The 17,545-nt window shown below is 38.7% G+C and overlaps 1 protein-coding gene across 16 annotated transcripts in view; it reads left to right on the forward strand.

Moving 5' to 3' along the window:
* The window catches only part of larp (La related protein), an 86,202-nt gene extending 77,627 nt beyond the window's left edge, over nucleotides 1-8,575 (forward strand). For all 16 annotated transcript variants that reach the window (XM_089731242.1, XM_089731243.1, XM_028179340.2 and 13 more), the window contains 7 exons: nucleotides 866-974; nucleotides 2,983-3,128; nucleotides 4,086-4,219; nucleotides 4,726-4,844; nucleotides 5,331-5,440; nucleotides 5,762-6,172; nucleotides 7,543-8,575. In XM_089731242.1, coding sequence (XP_089587368.1) covers nucleotides 866-974; nucleotides 2,983-3,128; nucleotides 4,086-4,219; nucleotides 4,726-4,844; nucleotides 5,331-5,440; nucleotides 5,762-5,832 — 689 coding nt within the window. In that variant the 3' untranslated portion in view covers nucleotides 5,833-6,172; nucleotides 7,543-8,575. The remainder of the gene's footprint in view (nucleotides 1-865; nucleotides 975-2,982; nucleotides 3,129-4,085; nucleotides 4,220-4,725; nucleotides 4,845-5,330; nucleotides 5,441-5,761; nucleotides 6,173-7,542) is intronic.
* Nucleotides 8,576-17,545: the final 8,970 nt, after the last annotated feature.

Here is a 17,545-nt window from a genome sequence, read left to right on the forward strand (position 1 = left end):
GTTGAGGAGGTTGGTCGTGTTAGTTAGAACTGCTGCGATCATCTATCCTGTCCAGAGATTATTGGTATAATGGAATGACTTACCCTTGAAATCGTCAGATAAGAAGTGAATTTATTGACTCATCCAGTATCTATATGTATCGAAATCTTTCAGCATACTTTTTACAACTTTTTAGATGTCTCTTTGATTATTAAATTTTCATATGTACCAAGAACTGTTGATAATACAGTATCCTTTATCACTTTTGTCCTAAGATATGGACTAGAATAAAGATTTTTTTTATTTTTTAATTGCATGTGTGATTTAATGTTTGCTCAATTCTAGAAATACCTGAATATTTATATTATATAAATTATATTATATACTTTTATATATTACCGTTTTTTTTTTGTTTTTTGTAATTAGAAATATTTTTAATTAACAAAAACCTTAGCCACAGCAACGTGTGGCCGGGTCTTCTAGTATATATATAAAAATATTTTTTTTTTTTTTTTAACATTTATTTATTAATAGAATTTATACAATAACTTTAATTATTAAACTAACGAAATTAAATAATTATATAATAACTAGCTGACCCGGCAGACTTCGTAGTGCCTCAATCGGTAAATAAACGACTTAAACTTTTGTATAAAATAAACTTAAAACAAACAAAAGGAATCCGTCCGACGGGGGACACATCAAAGGAAAAACAAAATTGTTATTTTTATTTAATTTTGAGCATTTTCATATTTATCTACCTTTTAAACCTCCACTGGACTTCCACAAATAATTCAAGACCAAATCGGTCCAGTAGTTCTCGAGTTTTAGCGAGACTAACGAACACCAATTCATTTTTATATATATAGATTGTGTTTTCCGACAGAGCGAAAGAAGCTCGGCATCGGGCAGTCGCAGGAGATGAACACGCTCTTCCGTTTCTGGTCCTTCTTCCTGAGGGACCACTTCAACAGGACCATGTACAACGAGTTCAGGTAGGTGTACAGTGCCCGCCGAGAAACACCGCACCTCGGTGTGCGACAGAGATAGCGCTCTATTGAGTCGATACTTGAATCGGTTGTCACTCTCTAAAGATCGATGTGCAGCACTTATCGGCAGGTACTGTAGGAGGATAAAAGAAAGCTCTTCTGTTTAGAAGTGCCTGGGAGAGTACATTTATCTATTTTTTTAATTTTTTTATTTATTTATTTAGACACACCAACAACAATACACACAAAACATTCAAGCTTAAAATTAACATATTTTAAATAAAATTCAGTACTGGTATGTAAGCCAGTCACAGGCATGTACAGCAATCTCTTATAACACACTATGACATGTTACAGCTATTTTACAAACAGCGGAAAAATAGGTTAAATTTAAATGCTACCAGTACATTACATTCGCTGAGAAAAGTGTTTTAAGTTGTAGTTGAGTCTTTTAATACTCTGATGGTTCTGTTTTTATTCTCTGCCTATTGGCTGGAAGCCTAAGAGGCTATCTCAGCTACGTTTGATCAGTAGGTGAGCTTCACGGGCTCGATCTCAGAGAATTTGATAACACCTAGCCCTAGCAAGAGCAGTGCTTTGCAAGAGATAGGTGGATTGATGTTAGTGGTACCCCTAGTTCAAGTAAAAAAAATCAGTCGAGCTCATGGTTATCTTAATATGGGAGTCCATGGACATTCAAACGCTTCCGATCTTGATGCTTGAGGTCGGTGTCTCAATTGTATATTGTTTAAGATCTATCGAAGTGTGTTCGAAGCAGAATAACGGTACCCACCTCTGGTTATTATTATTCTAAGTTCTAACTACAAAAGTACAAACGGCAGATCTTTCTTGGATAAACTTATATAAACTTACTTGGAAAATTTTGTTAGCGCGATTCAGGGTTCTGTCTCGTATCTTTTGTTTCTTTCATAACTATCGCTACACTTAAATCTCAGGCTAAAAGCTCTCTTAATAACCGTTTTATTGCTAAGCTTATTTTAACATATTTTGCAGAAATTGCTAAAGGTTTAAAAAAAAATTTACCTCATAAAAAAACTTTAATTTGAAAAAAATGGTGCGCGTGCAACTTGGTGCGCGTGCAACTTGGTGCACGTTGAAGAAGTTAAACTTCTTTCGCGGTGTGTAGTATTATAGTTTTCTTCATTTTTCATCCTTAAATCAAATTTATCTTGTAATAGGGTATGCTGTGTATAAGAGAAACGACCTAGCTCGCTTTGTCCTTTCCCTCTCCACGGTCGAATGGTTCGCGAGACGCTCTGTCTATTCTCTCACTCTCGCACTTCCTAAATTGTATCTTTTCTTTCTAGCCATAACGAATCTGTTGCGAGATAAATTTTACTCTCAACGCGCCTAAAGAAGTTACACTTCAAAAAAATACAAAATTCAATACTCAAAATAATTTTAAATGTCTATTTATAAAAACGTTATTAACTTATTGAAAATGTCTATACGTGCGCGCGCTAAGCCATGTCCGTACAGGTTGACACGTAATACCTATAATAAACTGCACAATAGTCGGTATTGCGACGCTCCGCACTTTATACGCATCAATAGACACTCGATTTATCGACGGTTCACGCTTAAAGGGTCTTCTTTCAATTTAAGCTTTTTTTTTTGGTACCATTTTTCCTTATTAGGAAAGGTAAGGGGATCTAAGCCCATACTGCCTTGTCTGTTCTATATAATTTCTGAAATAAATTTTCAAAATAGCCGAGCCAGGTCTTGTATGATATTATATCCTGAAATAAAAATTTCATTAAGGCCGAAGCCAAGTCCTTTATAATTTCTTCCTGAAATAAAAATTTCAATAAGGCCAAAGCCAGGTCTTATATATTTTCCAATCCTTGTAAAATGGCAAATTCGAGTTTTACTGACAAACCAAGTCGACTTTTTAAATCTTATCTTAAATTAAAAATCATAAAACAAAATATAATAATGTTATGGACAGAGCCATAATTAAGCGATTGACTACTGTCATTGTCACTGTCCACAGGTCGTTGGCCATCGAGGACGCGCAGGCCGGCTTCCGCTACGGGCTCGAGTGCCTGTTCCGCTTCTACTCGTACGGGCTTGAGAGGAAGTTCCGGCCGGAGCTCTACCAGCACTTCCAGACGGAGACGATGGCGGACTACGAGAAAGGTGACCGGTTTCATTGTTGAACTAATGTTCTTAACTAGGGTATCACCTGGACTTTGTTGGTCTGGCCTCTCGGCCTAGGAAATTGAGTTTTTTTGCTTAAATGGATGGACGACTTCACAGACCACCTGGTGTTAAGGGGTTACCGGAGCACATAGACATCTACAAAGTAAATGCCACCACCCACCTTGAGATATAAGTTCTAAGGGTCTCAGTATAGTTACAACGGCTGCCCCACCCTTCAAACCGAAACGCATTACAGCTTCACGGCAGAAATAGGCGGGGCGGTGGTACCTACCCGTGCGGACTCAAAAGAGGTCCTACCACCAGTAATTACTCAAATTATAATTTTGCGGGTTTGTTTTTTATTACACGATGTTATTCCTTCACCGTGGAAGTCAATGATGAACATTTGTTAAGTACGTGTATTTCATTAGAAAAATTGGTACCCGCCTGCGGGGTTCGAACACCGTTGTATCGCTAGATACGAACGCACCGGACGTCTTATCCTTTAGGTCACATCTACATCTAAATCCTTCCCGATGTAATCCCCGAACTCTTCCTGTCCGGCTGATATAGCCTCTCAGGTACACAACAGGGGTAGATTGAATCGTTCCCTTAGGAAACAGTATCGATCGTAGCTGATTGATATCGTGTCGACGTGTGGAACACATTCTAATAGAGATATTTAAGAGGCTATTCAAAACTTAGCAGTTTCATCAGCGGCTAAGTTATACCCCTGTTTTTTTTTATTGCTTAGATGGGTGGACGAGCTCACAGCCCACCTGGTGTTAAGTGGCTACTGGAGCCCATAGACACTACGAGGTAAATGCGCCACCCACCTTGAGATATAAGGTCCTATAGTGCAGGCTCACAAAAGGTCCTACCACCAGTAATACATATTTATGTCTATGGGTGACCGCATGATTCTATGTTGTTTTTTTTTCTGTCTACCCGCAGGTCAGCTGTACGGCTTGGAAAAGTTCTGGGCGTTTTTGAAGTACTACAAGCACGCGAGCGCTTTGCAAGTCGAGCCTAAGCTCCAGGGATACTTGTCGAAGTTCAAAAGCATTGAAGACTTTCGCGTGCTCGAGGTAAATATGTATATAATATTAAAATCAAAATTATAGAGGAAGAGGTAGACCTAAGAAGAAATGGATAAATTGCGTGAAAGACGATATGTGTAAGAGGAGAGTGAGCGAAGAAATGGTATATGATAGAGGAGTATGGAAGGAGAAAACATGTTGTGCCGATCCCAGGTGACTGGGAGAAGGGCAGGAGAATGATGATTGTTAAAATCAAAATTATTAAAATTAAAATTATTAACTACTATGTACTTGTAATATAATATTCTTGACTACTGGAGCGAGATAGGGCAAACATACGTGCTATAAACATGTTATTTTAGGTCTGTTGTTGTTGTTGTTGTAGGTCTAGGGTAGTTTTTTGTTTTTGGCCTGTAGTTGGATTTAATATGTATAAAAATTAATAAGTATGTTAATCTCTCTGGCATGAGTTCATCGACCCCTTGTTTCAAGGTCGCCTCTCAAAGTGTACGCCTCAGTCTGTGGCCACGAGTAACGAAGATGCTTAATTCCAGCCCCAACTGAACGAGCTGCTGTCGTCGCAGGGAGGGGCGGCGGCCGGGCGCGGGCCCCACGCGCGCCCCTACGACCGCCACCGCTCGGTCTCCGAGAGCGAGAGGACCAGGAACGCCACGTACTGTCTCCCATCATACTCATCCAGCTTTTTGTGTATATAGGTGCTAGCTGGTGGTAGGACCTCTTGTGAGTCCGCAAGGGTAGGCACCACCACCCCGCTTATTTCTGCCGTGAAGCAGTTTGAAGGGTGGGGCAGCCGTTGTAACTATACTGAGACCTTAGAACTTATATCTCAAGGTTGGTGGCGGCATTTACGTTGTAGATGTCTATGGGCTCCAGTAACCACTTAACACCAGGTGCGCTGTGAGCTCGTCCCGCCATCTAAGCAATAAAAAAAATACGAATTAGATTTACTGAATTAAATAAAATAGAAAATATTATATAATATGTCAAAAATTCTAATGCACAACTATCCACTAGTATTACTCTGAATGTTCATCGTCGCTCATGGACGGCAACTGTCCCTAGTCGTTGCTTTCAAACAGTGTCATGTGTAGTGTGTAGTTCGGAGCTGGAGTAGTGACATGTTTGTGTCTGCGTGCAGGCGCAGCGCGGCGTGCGGGGGCGGGACGGCGTGCGGCGCGGCGGCGTGCAGCGCCAACAAGTCGCGAGGTCGCGCTGGTTCGTGCGGCGCCTCCGCTGGCAGGACGCGTGGTGAGTGACACCCCTGATTTTCTGACCCCCCTTCTGTCTCTCTGACCCCCCCCTGACTTTCTGACCCCACCCGACTTTCTGATCCCCTGTCTTTCTGACCTCCCGACTTTCGGACTCACCTGAGCGTCTCGCAAAACTGCTCTACCACAGAGAGAGGGAAAGGACAAAGCTAGCTAGATCGTTTCTCTTAAACACAGCATTCCTTATTACAAGAGAAATTTAAGGATGTAAAATGAAGAAAGACACAATACTACACACCGCAAAAGAAGTTTCACTTCTTTCACGTGCACTATATTTTTATATGTTTTTTTCTGTCAACAGCGAATCAAAAGCAGAAACCGGAGACCGCCGTCCCGACCGAGGTCAAGTCTATAGCAGCTAAAACACAGTAAAACGTACAGACGCGAGAAGAACATGCACGAAGTACCAACATTGTGTGTATATATATACATAGATATATATAGACGTTAACAACAACAACAACACGAGAAAGTGTGTGTGCTACTTAATAATAATGACGTGTAGTTTTTAAAAGCATTTCTTTTTTCTTTTTATAAATAACGAAAATTACAAAAAATTGTTATAATAGTGTTTTCCGGGTCGATAGTGTTGTGGATATTATTAGTGCCGGTAGTTCGCCCGGTTCGGTCCGGAAATGGAATTTTTGTTTCGCGTTGTCGACGACAACGATCGTAGGCGGATATTGTGTGCTGAACGCTGCTTGGAGCCCAGGTGAGTCAGTTTGTTTTGTTTTAAATCCTATGCTTATCGATACTGGTGGTAGGACCTCTTGTGAGTCCGCGCGGGTATGTACCACCATCCTACCTATTTCTGCCGTGAAGCAGTGATGCGTTTCGGTATGAAGGGTGAGGCAGCCGTTGTAACTATATTTGAGACCTTGAACTTATATCTCAAGGTGGGTGGCGCATTTACGCCGTAGATGTCTATGGGCTCCAGTAACCACTTAACACCAGGTGGGCTGTGAGCTCGTCCACCCATCTAAGCAATAAATAAATAAAATAAAAAATGCTCAATTGAATTGAAGTCGCAATGTGAAATTATTAAATTCTACGACTCAATGGTTACTAGGCTGAATAATGATGGTCTCACTATTCGGATTGGAAGTAATGACTGCATTGCCACATAAATAGACATATTGGTGTTATTTACTCATGCAAGCTGTTCACCCTCTCTCCCATTACTAATATCACAAATTTCTACACTGGGAATTTGATTTTAATAAGATGCTGTTTTGTTACCATAGAAGTCTTTATATTTTTTATTTATTGCCAATCTAAGCAAACCTACATATGGCTTATCTGAAAGTAAGCAGTGACTGTTTCTCATGACCATTGGCACAGTCAAACCACTGTTTGCTAATACCTTGTGAAAAAAGTATGTATGTCATTAGGGCAATTTGATACCTGCGCGCGCATATGCAGGTTTATGATCCCTCATCGTTTAGTCAATGTCAACTTCAGTCCTTGCTCTGCACAAGATGGTATTGCATAGATGGTTGAACGAGCTCACAGCCCACCTGGTGTTAAGTTGTTACCGAGGCCCTTAGACATCAACAACGGAAATATCGTCATCCATCACGAGACATGACTTCTAAGTCCCAGTTTTGTTGTACAACGACTGTTTCACCCTTCAAAGCGAAACGCAATACTAAATATGTGGTATACTGGTCATATTGATTAAGCCAATGAAACCAACACATCTATTTTAGGGTCCGTTCACACAGTTAGTTCGGAGAGCATCGGCTCGCTTTTTTCTCTTCACACAGACCGGATCGTATACGTTTGGAAATGGCCGCAGCGGAGAAGACAACTATTTCATATTAACCGGCTGAAAGAGATCTGAAAGCGCTCGCAATCACAATCAGAGCCCGGTCGGCATCTCATATTATTTCACACGTAGCGCGTTCAAGTTCAAATGCACGTGCAAAAATAAACTGTACTACAATCACTCAAAACTCTGTTTCCAACGTGATAAAAATCTGCTCTCCTCTCCGAGCCGGTCTGTGTGAACGGATCCTTCGAGTTATACATCAGCTTTGGTCAACCACAATCATAATCAATCGTATTTCTCAATTGTTTCAGCTTTTAGCTAAGACAATAAGCAATGCTGAGCAGTGGCGTGTACAACAAATACCTTATTATAATACAGAGGGATATAAAATAGCTTTCGTCTAGTATATAATAAGTATGTAAAGGCGGAATGTGCTAGGTGAATCTTTAAGATCTACCAATGGAAGTTTTTCAGTTGAATATATTATTATACTGGATTAATCACACTAATGTTCTGATACTGACGGGTCTGTACTGAACCGCTGCTATAATTCTCACTCAATCTGTAATGAATGTGTACCTCTTCTATTAAATTATCTATTGAAATGTATCCCAGATTTTTATATTATACCTATTCATTTCCCTATGGTTCCTTGTATATTTCTTAAAGATTCAATTTATTTTAAGCACATTCCGTACGTTGTATGTATATGAAAAAGTGTTAATTCTGAAGACGCTTGTATGTATCGATTCCAGTTGAAGCTTTCAAAGGAAAGTCGTTCCTTATGGTTCTCTTAAGACGTGACAAATAATGAAGATTTAATTTTGAGAGTTTCAATTGGAACTAATTAGTTTGGTTTTTTTTTTCTAATGAGATAATCTTAGTAATAGTGACCTTTCGTATATGTGTATGTATTGAAATGTTATATCTAAAAATATATTCTTGACATGTAAAAAATATTAAACAAAAATTGATTAGTTTGGTTTCGGTTCCTTCAAATAACATGTGATTCTGAATAGCGATTCGGCATGTATTCTTCTGCCTCAAGGGACGCACAGTCGTTCCGTGTTTGGCGTACGGAGACAGACTCAAAACGATGAGCTTACCATCTATAGAGACGTCTCCTTGATTACACAGGGTAAATTATGAAATCACATGAAATCTGAACATGTTTGAGACCAAATTTTTTAATGTTTCATTTTTCAGGCATCGGCAACATTGTTTGTTTTTATTATTTTCAACCGTAGCAACACTAATAATCTGGTGCTTTATTTTGACGATTTTTCATAATATTATATTATATTGTATCTCTGTAGTAATATATCGATTCGTTTTGTAAATAAACGTGTATTAATTAATCTAATTAAATAATCCGTGTCTAATTCCATATATATTTAAAAAAAAATGTTTCATGAACACGTAAAAATTGATGTCTCTGCAACCCTAAAGCGAAGATACAAATTACGGATACACATTTTAATTTTTAAATTTTTATGGCAATGGTACATTTGATTTTTCTCAATATTGATAAAGTAGGCTCTTAGGCTACCAGTATATCCAATTTTTACTTGGTGGCTCTTACGTAATGAAATATCCATTGTTTACATAAATAAAATCAGTCCCTCGTGTTTTTTTAATAACTGTTCTCAATGACGTCATAAATACGTTTTGAGGTTGCAGGGAACTAAATCATTTGTTTAAAAATCGTATGCAGGCTGTAAGAGAATCGTTTGCGGATTTAGAACGGCCATATTTGATGTTCACAGTTGTCAAGGCATATCAATAATGAAACAGCTGACCGATGTCGGCCATGTTTGTTTTCCGTTGTCAAACGAATGTAATGCGTTTTTTAATAGCATTAGGTTAATTTTCGGATTACTATCGTCTTGACATATGTCATTCTGCTTTTAGAGTTTCGAAAGAAGGCGTCTTCTAGCTAGGTCGTTCACCCCGCGCATTAATGGTTTTTATAAAGACATTATTTTATATCACACTAGCGACCCGCCCTCGCTTCGCTTCGGAAACATTAAAACACACAGGAAACCAAAAAAAAAAAAATTAAAAAAAAGTAGCCTATGTTCATCAGGGACAATGTCGGCTTCTAATGGAAAAAGAATTTTTCAAATCGGTCCAGTAGTTTCGGAGCCTATTCGAAACAAACAAACAAACAAATCTTTCCTCTTTATAATATTAGTATAGATTGCGATTTGAATAAAATATGTCGAATTTAAGTGATCCTGTTCACTAGCACGTCTGTCTTCGTTCTCGGAAGCGGTTCTTTTAGAGCCCGCGTAAATATATATATGTATATATAATTATATATATATAGATACATAATTAAACGGTAACTTAGATGTGTATAGTTTGGAAGCGATTTGTGTCGGCGGATTTAAAGTTCAGTGAGGAGAATTTTTAATCTGTGGTCCGAAATATCGATGCTCACAGATTAGTTGATTGAGTTTTCGTTTTTCATCTCGCTCGCTCTTGCCTCGTTCTAACGTGTGCGAGTGAGAACGGTAGCTCAGTGTGTTATAATGTAATGTTCATACGACCTTGAACTGTAACTGTAGTAAGTTTTCTTCACTGAACACACTTCATCGTAAGACTGGCATTGTGAGACGATAAAGTAAAAAAATAATTATTAGTAGTTATATAAATAAATAGGGGAATTACGTCTAGTCGTTATGATAGCGATGATTCTTGGGAGATGTGAAACTGCATTGAATTATGGCGGTAGCGCGCTGAGGACGGAGCCATCTTTGATTTGACAGGGGGACGATAATATGGCCTCCTTTGTTTTTTTTTAATAGCAAAAGGAATTAGCTGCCGTCAGCCACACGCGATCCGTTTGCTTTTATCAATTTACACAATCGGTGTTCTATCTGCCGGGGCTCTATCACTTTGTTTGACGCACGACAGACATGTTTTCTTATTTTTTTAATATCGTTTTTTTTTTTTGGTTAGCAAATGGAATGTGTATTGACGTGTGATTTAAAAAGATTTTTTTGTGGACATGTCTAATTTTGAAGTTTTTCGACAGATTCATTAAACGCCAATTAAAATATAAAATGAGATTAACTTTCTTGCTTTTTCGATAGTCTATTAAAAATGTATAGGCCACATCTATATAAAATATATATAATTTTTTTTAATTCTTTGATCTATGACGGGGACCTATGGACCGCGATAACACGGAACTGCCGTTGGAGTTCGCTTCGATAAACAAACGACGAATCGAATAAGTTTATCGAATTAAAATGTGGTATAGGAGGTGAATAGGAACGATTCTTTTTTTTTAGTATATATTTCGTCCTACGGACTATATCGGGTGATGTATAGACAAATATTTAGATTTATAATCTTTCTAATTAATCTTATCTGCATTGAGACATTTATCGAATACATATAAAATTAATATGTTACACGTAAACGTAGCCAAGATTCACAGTCTGTCGCTGTCACACTTTAAAGTTCACCAGGACTACGACTAGAACGAAAGAGATGGATATATATACGACGTGACGTTTTAATAATAAGTTTTTTTTTTATTAAGACAGTTGCAAGGTTTGTTTTTTCGTTAAGTGTACTCTATCCCTTTGCATGTATACGGAAAGATGAATACGGACATTAAAAAAATGAGAGGGTATTCCAAAAAATATATTTTGACCGTTATAACAAGGGACATACAAATGAAAATTGATTGAAAAAATAAAATGGTGGATTCCGAGAGATACCGGGCGCGTAGTGCGTGTGCGGCCAATTGCCAGAACTTGTATGTATGGAGGGTAGAAGTAAGGTGCGCCATCTTGTATAGGGAACAAGTTGAAAAACTGTCCACCTGTAAACAGCAAGTTATTGTTGGAAGACTCACCGAAATAGTGCTAGTGTAGGAAGTGGAATTGATGTGAATATAGCAGTTTTAAACAGATTGAAGTGTGGTAGTTTATGGTGACGTTTTTTAAATCCTTCCACTTGCTACAGTGGCGCCACCTTAATTGGCTCCCATTCAGCTAACACTGTTTAATACACTGAGCTGGTACTCCTTACTCCTACCCTCCATACTAGCATCCTAACATTGAAATAGTAGCAGCAGTAGTGATGAGAACACTTAATAGGGATGAGACGTCAAGTCTTATTTTAAACGTTAAGGAAGAAAAATCGCGTTTAATTCGTTCGGTTTTTTGTTTGTCTTCTTTGGACTGCGTTCAAATGACGCATCGAAGTTACTAACTTTGCTCAAAGATTTGATATCATAATTTTAATAATACTTTATATTTGACTGTCGCACTGCGAAAACGGATTGCTTCTATTATTTGCAGATCAAATGGCATATAGTCGCGTGTAATGTTCGCCGCGTTGAATTTTGTATAGCTCAAAGTTTGGCGTTCACAAAAAAACAAATTGATTGTCAGTAGAGTCGGTTTACGGACAATAGTTTTACGTGATAACGTCAGTAGCAGAACTAGCGAACTGCTAGCTCTGACGTCACGCGAGAAGAGACAAATGTGTCACAAGCCAACGCTTGGGCCGATCGTGCCTCTCTATCGCGTGTTCCGCGCTCTCCGGTGGTTAAGGTTTTTTGTTTATTATTATTTTGAAATATAACATGAGCTTGGGCATAACTGAAATGTGGTCGGGCGTTTCGCGCGCTAAAACGACACAATGTAAGCATAATATAAAAGCCTGTTTCGACTCTAGTGCACATTCAATAAGTCGTATAATCGCCTAATAGAGATTTCCTAAAGCCGGTTGAAGATAAATAGCTGAGCTATAACTAAAGTAGCGAATTATTACGTGCTCCACCAAGCCATCGCCAAAGCGGTCGTCTACAGATTAAGTTTGACACGTAGCAAATCGAACGCTAAACTAAAATAGCTCTTGGTCTGCGATCCGCTTAAAAGCTTTTAGCGTGTACCTCGTAACTAGCATATTCGTTGTTTATAAAAAGTCTTAACGAATTTAAACAACGAAAAAAAAAGCGTGCTTATTCGAATTTTAAACGGTTTCTGGTTTGAGCTATGTGAATTCTCTCTCGCACGGTCCGTTTCACAGTGCGTTGTGAAAGAATAAACAAGAATGTAACCTAATTTGTATATTTCATTCTATCTTATAAATAGTTAAATAGTGAACGAGTTTTAACTTGTGTGTGTCGGTTCGTTTAAAATAGTTTTTAATTATTAATTTTAAGCGCGCTTTATTTCGTTGCTATTTTTTTTTTTGTAGTACAAGTCTGTCTTGGTTTAACCTCTCTATATAGAGCACGCTGAAGCTGTGAGATCGAGGCCTCGAACCACATGGCTTTTGGGCCAAACTCTGTTACGGTCAAAAGTCGAAAGCCCGGAGCCACGCGTATAATAAAAAGCTGGTTTCCTTTTGCGAGATAAGTTAACGTTCAACGTTAAATGCTTGCCTGAAACGTCATAGCGATTTGTACTACACAAAAAGAACGAATCGTAACGTATCTTCTTTTCTTTTTTTATTAATAAAACTTAGTAATAAGACAACGTCTTGGATGCTTGGATCGCTTCTTAAGGTAATAAATAAATTAAATAAATAAATAGTTCCTATGATAATATGTATTTTGTTGTGATTCCTGAGGCCCACACCACACGATTCAAGTTGAACGGGTTTGAAAGGGGCACGCGACCAAATAATAAATATGTAATGTAGCGCATTTGACAGATGTCAGATTTGGCGCGTCTCTTTTTTAAATTCGTACAGCGACCCTGTACTTCATAACAAAGTTAGACGATAACCTATTTAATTTGATCTAATCCTGTATGTAATCTGAGAGCCGTGTATTATTTTAATGTGCAAAAAAATATTTTTATAGTATTACGTCAGGGAATTTTGTTTTCGCTTTCCTGTTAGATTCGCAATTGAAAAAAAAAACGCATCTGACTTGACAGGTAACTGTCAAGTGTAGATGTAGTTTTTTTTTAACAGTACGTCTTGAGGTTCTCTTCTGTTGTTCCGGCTGAAAATGTTGATTTCCGTGTCGAGTTTAGTTTTTTTTCTTTCTTTTTCTTTTTGTAAGTTATTAGCCGTCCCTAGTAAAAATTGTGTAGTTTAGACGCACGAGTGTTGCCGGTGAAACGAAAGAATGTATTTTTTTTTTTTTGTAGAAGCGATCGATGGCTAATTCGAATTTGGGTCGCATTTTCATAAAAAGAAAAGAAATATGATAATCATGTGTTTCGCGGATTCGACTGAATTTATCACATTCGGATAGTAAACGTAGAAGCTGTCTTAGTGTTTGAAAAAAAAATCGATTTAATTTTCAAAATCGATCGTCGGATCGATAACGTCGGATGATCTCTTTGGCCTATATCGAATTGTTATAAAAATGCGACACCATTTGATAGTGACGTGACGAAGTGGCGAGGATATAAGATTGTTAAGTTTTTTTTTTTGTATTTACTATTTTTGTCTATTGTTGCAATTTTTTTTAATAGTTAGTACGCCAAAGCAGGAGACAATGAGCTGTATGGAAAATAGAGAAAAAAAAACGACCGTAGGTTTAATGTATAAATGAAAAATATACAAAAAAAAAATGTTGCTAAAATTAGATTGTAAGTGATTGTATATTTAAGTTTTTTTTTTGTCTACGGTATGATAATTTCCGTGACTGGGCTACCTAAGTAATAGAGAAATTGAAGAGTCATTTGATCATTAATTATCTTCATTCGTGGCGTGGAAATTCGACAAATTTGGTTGTTGTAATATAGGACAAAATGAGAAAAAATATATATATATAAATAAATAAATAAAATGCTTTGTTTTTTTTTTAGTCAATATGTTAGGTGTTAACGCGGTTTAATAATAAATATAATTAAGAAATTATAAATATTGCTTGCTTGTGTCGGTCGCGACGGTGTGTTTTCTTCTTTATTTTTTTTTCTTCATTATTTCTACATTTGAGAAAGTTTAAACAACAAAGGCATTTTTGTTCCGTCGTGTTAGATGCTCCCTAAGGCTGTAAGTTATACATTATACACATAATATTATATTGATAAATAAATTAATAATAAAAAAAGGAAAAAGGAATTTTTATTTATCAATTGTTTCCTTGAAGTTTTTAGTGTGATAGTTTTGAAGACGGTTTTAGGATCTAACGTTCAATGAAAAATGTCAATGTAGCTTCCTGCGCGAATGAGTTGTTTGTTGAGGATACAAGGTAATCAGCTGTATTCTTTTCCTTACCTAACAGTATCGCTTTCAAAAAAACATGGCGGCACTTCCAAGTACGCGCGGACCGGTAGGTGAGCTCACGGGCTCAACCTGAGAGAGTTTCCTAACACTAGCTCTAGCAAGAGTAGTGCTTCACAGAATCTACTACCGGATCAGAATCGCGGCCCGCTGAGAAAATCCAACGCAAAACGCTGTTTCTTTTTCTTTTTTGTTATTGCTTAGATGGGTGGACGAGCTCACTCCCCACCTGATGCTAAGTCGTTACCGGAGTCCATAGACATCTACAACGTAAATGCCGCCACCCATCTTGAGATATAAGTTCTAAAGTCTCGAGAATAGTTACAACGGCTGCCCCACCCTTCAAACCGAACGCATTACTGCTTCACGGCAGAATCAAATCAATGGTTTGCAAAATCATATCAATTCGTAGCTTCGTTTCGACTTGAAAGATGGAAAAACAAACACAAGATTATTAGCGATTTAAAGGGACGTTGCAATGTAGTTTTGAGGTTAAACGAAGCTATCGAGCGAACACCGTGTCTGGGCGGACATTCCACGAGGTGGACTGATGACTCGTTGAAGGTCACGGGAATCCGACGGTTGCTGGCTGCGACTAACAACCTTGGCACAGACCAACAATGGATGACTGTAGGCCGAGATATCAGTGTTTTTAGTGCGAGTTTTTTAACGTTCTCGATAGCGTAAACGTTAACCCAATTTTGTATGCAGTTGAAACAGCGCCCCTAGCAGCAAACGTTGGGAACGTTAACTGCATAAGAATTTGAGTCACTTTTACGCTTTCGAGAACGTTAAATAACTCGCACACTGTTTTGATGTTGTGAACTCATTGTCCTAATCGGCGAGTCCCATGAGCGAACTACCTAACCCACAGACACAGCCCACGGATCCGGTAGTAGATTCTTTTTATTTTATTGACTAGGCCGACGAGCATACGGTCTACTTAATGGTGAATGGTCCCCGTTCCCGATGGACGTCAGAAATGCCAGGGGTAGAGCCAAGCCGTTGCCTACCGTATAATACTCTCCACAAGCCTCGTTTGAAGAAGGCCATATCAAGCGAAACACGTGGATGGGAGCTTATTCCAAAGCCGGATGGTGCGTGGCAAAAAAAGATCTCTGGAAACACACTGAATGAACGCCGTGGCTCCAGGTAGTATGGATGAACTCTAATCAGGTGGCCGGCGGTGCGATGGTAACAAACGAGATGATAGTATCCTCTCAAACGATTCTTCAGAGCACTCCCCATGGAACATACGGTATAAAATACAGAGGGTACTGAAGTTCCTCCGCAGACCCAGAGGTTCCAAACGATCAGTGAGAATCTTGAAACGATTCTGCGAAGCACTGCTCTTAGTAAGGTTAGTATTAGCAAGTTCACTTCGATAAAGCGGCACGACACGAGAACCCTCTCATCGTGGCCGCCGGTAACTACATTCCCGATCCTGCGGACAGAATGGAAAGCAGTCGACGTCGCCCAAAACACGTCATCTCGGATCCTCCCGATCCACTAACGGTGCTTTTAGGTACTTCAAGCACCGGTGACCGTTCTCGTCGAACCCGTCGCTTGCGACGAAGGGCTCGACGAATAAATTAACTCTCAGACACAGCCCACTGAGTTTCTCGCCGGATCTTCTCAGTGGGTCGCGTTTCCGATCCGGTGGTAGATTCTGCGAAGCACGGCTCTTGCTAGGGTTCGTGTTAGCAACATCGTCAGGTTTGAGCCCCGTGAGCTCACCTACTAAAGTTAGGGTTACGCTGACATAGCCGCTAGGGCTATCAGCTTAGGTAGGAAAAAAAAAAAAAAAAAGTTAGCAAGTTCTCTCCGGTTGAGCCCGTGAGCTCATCTACTCACACTCGAGTAGCTGTAATAACTCCTTAGGGTACCAGCGAATGGTAGGTGTTGGAGTTTGAATGTGTAAGTAATGGCAGGCAACACTTGTCACATGTGAAGTAACAGTTATCGAATATTGGAATGCTTATTTAAATGTTTAAAACAGATGATTGTCTTTTCAGCCATGACTAGGAATTCTCATCTAGACACGGACAGTAAAACATTTTAGGGATCTTATAAAAATAAAATATTGTAATGGTGTAATTGTGTACAAAATGCTTGCAATACAATTATATTAACCATGAAGCAGAGTGTTTTTAAATAGCCCCTCACCTACAAAACCCAATACCCTCAAATTTAACCGTCCAACAGTAGGAAAAATATTTTTGTGGACATTTCTCATGTTAAGTATTTGTGATTATGATAATGTCACGACACTGTGTAGTGTCCAGAGAGTTAGTGACGAGTTCCAATTTAAATACTGGAACAACTAAACCATCTATAAAACTTCAAACTCATTTTTCAAGGTTGGGCCAAGGGAAATTTTCAAAGTTACTCTATGTAAGTTACTCTATTGGAAGTAGTCGTGGCCTAAAAGGATAAAAGGTCGGGTGCATTCGTATGTAGCAATGCACCGGTGTTCGAATCCCGCAAGCGGTTACCAATTATTCTAATGAAATACTTACTTAACAAATATTCACGATTGATTTCCACGGTGAAGGATCGTGTAATCGTGTAATAAAAACTAAACCCGCAAAATTATAATTTTCGTAATTACTCAGTCGTATTCGCAGGGGTAGGTACCACTGCCCTGTCTATTTCTGCCGTGAAGCAGTAGTGCGTTTCGGTTTGAAGGGTGGGGCAGCCGTTGTAACTATAGGAGCCTTAGGACTTATGTCTCAAGGTGGGTGGCGCATTTACGTTGTACATATCTATGGGCTCCAGTAACCACTTAACAGCAGATGGGCTGTGCGTCCACCCATTTAAGCAAAAAAAGATGTGTGGTGTCGTGGGACACCGGATAGGAACGGAGTTTCTTATTATAAAAATATTAACTTTAAGTTATATTCGAGGTATAAAGAAAATAAAACTGGAGGTTTTGCAACATCTCGCGGGCATTCGGTAACGTGCGAACTTATTGTGGTACACTTCATTCACGGTTGTTTGCATAAAGAACGCTCTGAGATCGTGGCCAATGAATGATAAAAAAATGTTTATTTGATGACGAAGGGCTCGGCGAGTAAATTAACCCACAAACACAGCCCACTGAGA

The sequence above is a fragment of the Bombyx mandarina genome, chromosome 11 (assembly GCF_030267445.1).
Source record: "Bombyx mandarina strain Sakado chromosome 11, ASM3026744v2".
Lineage (NCBI taxonomy): Eukaryota > Metazoa > Arthropoda > Insecta > Lepidoptera > Bombycidae > Bombyx > Bombyx mandarina.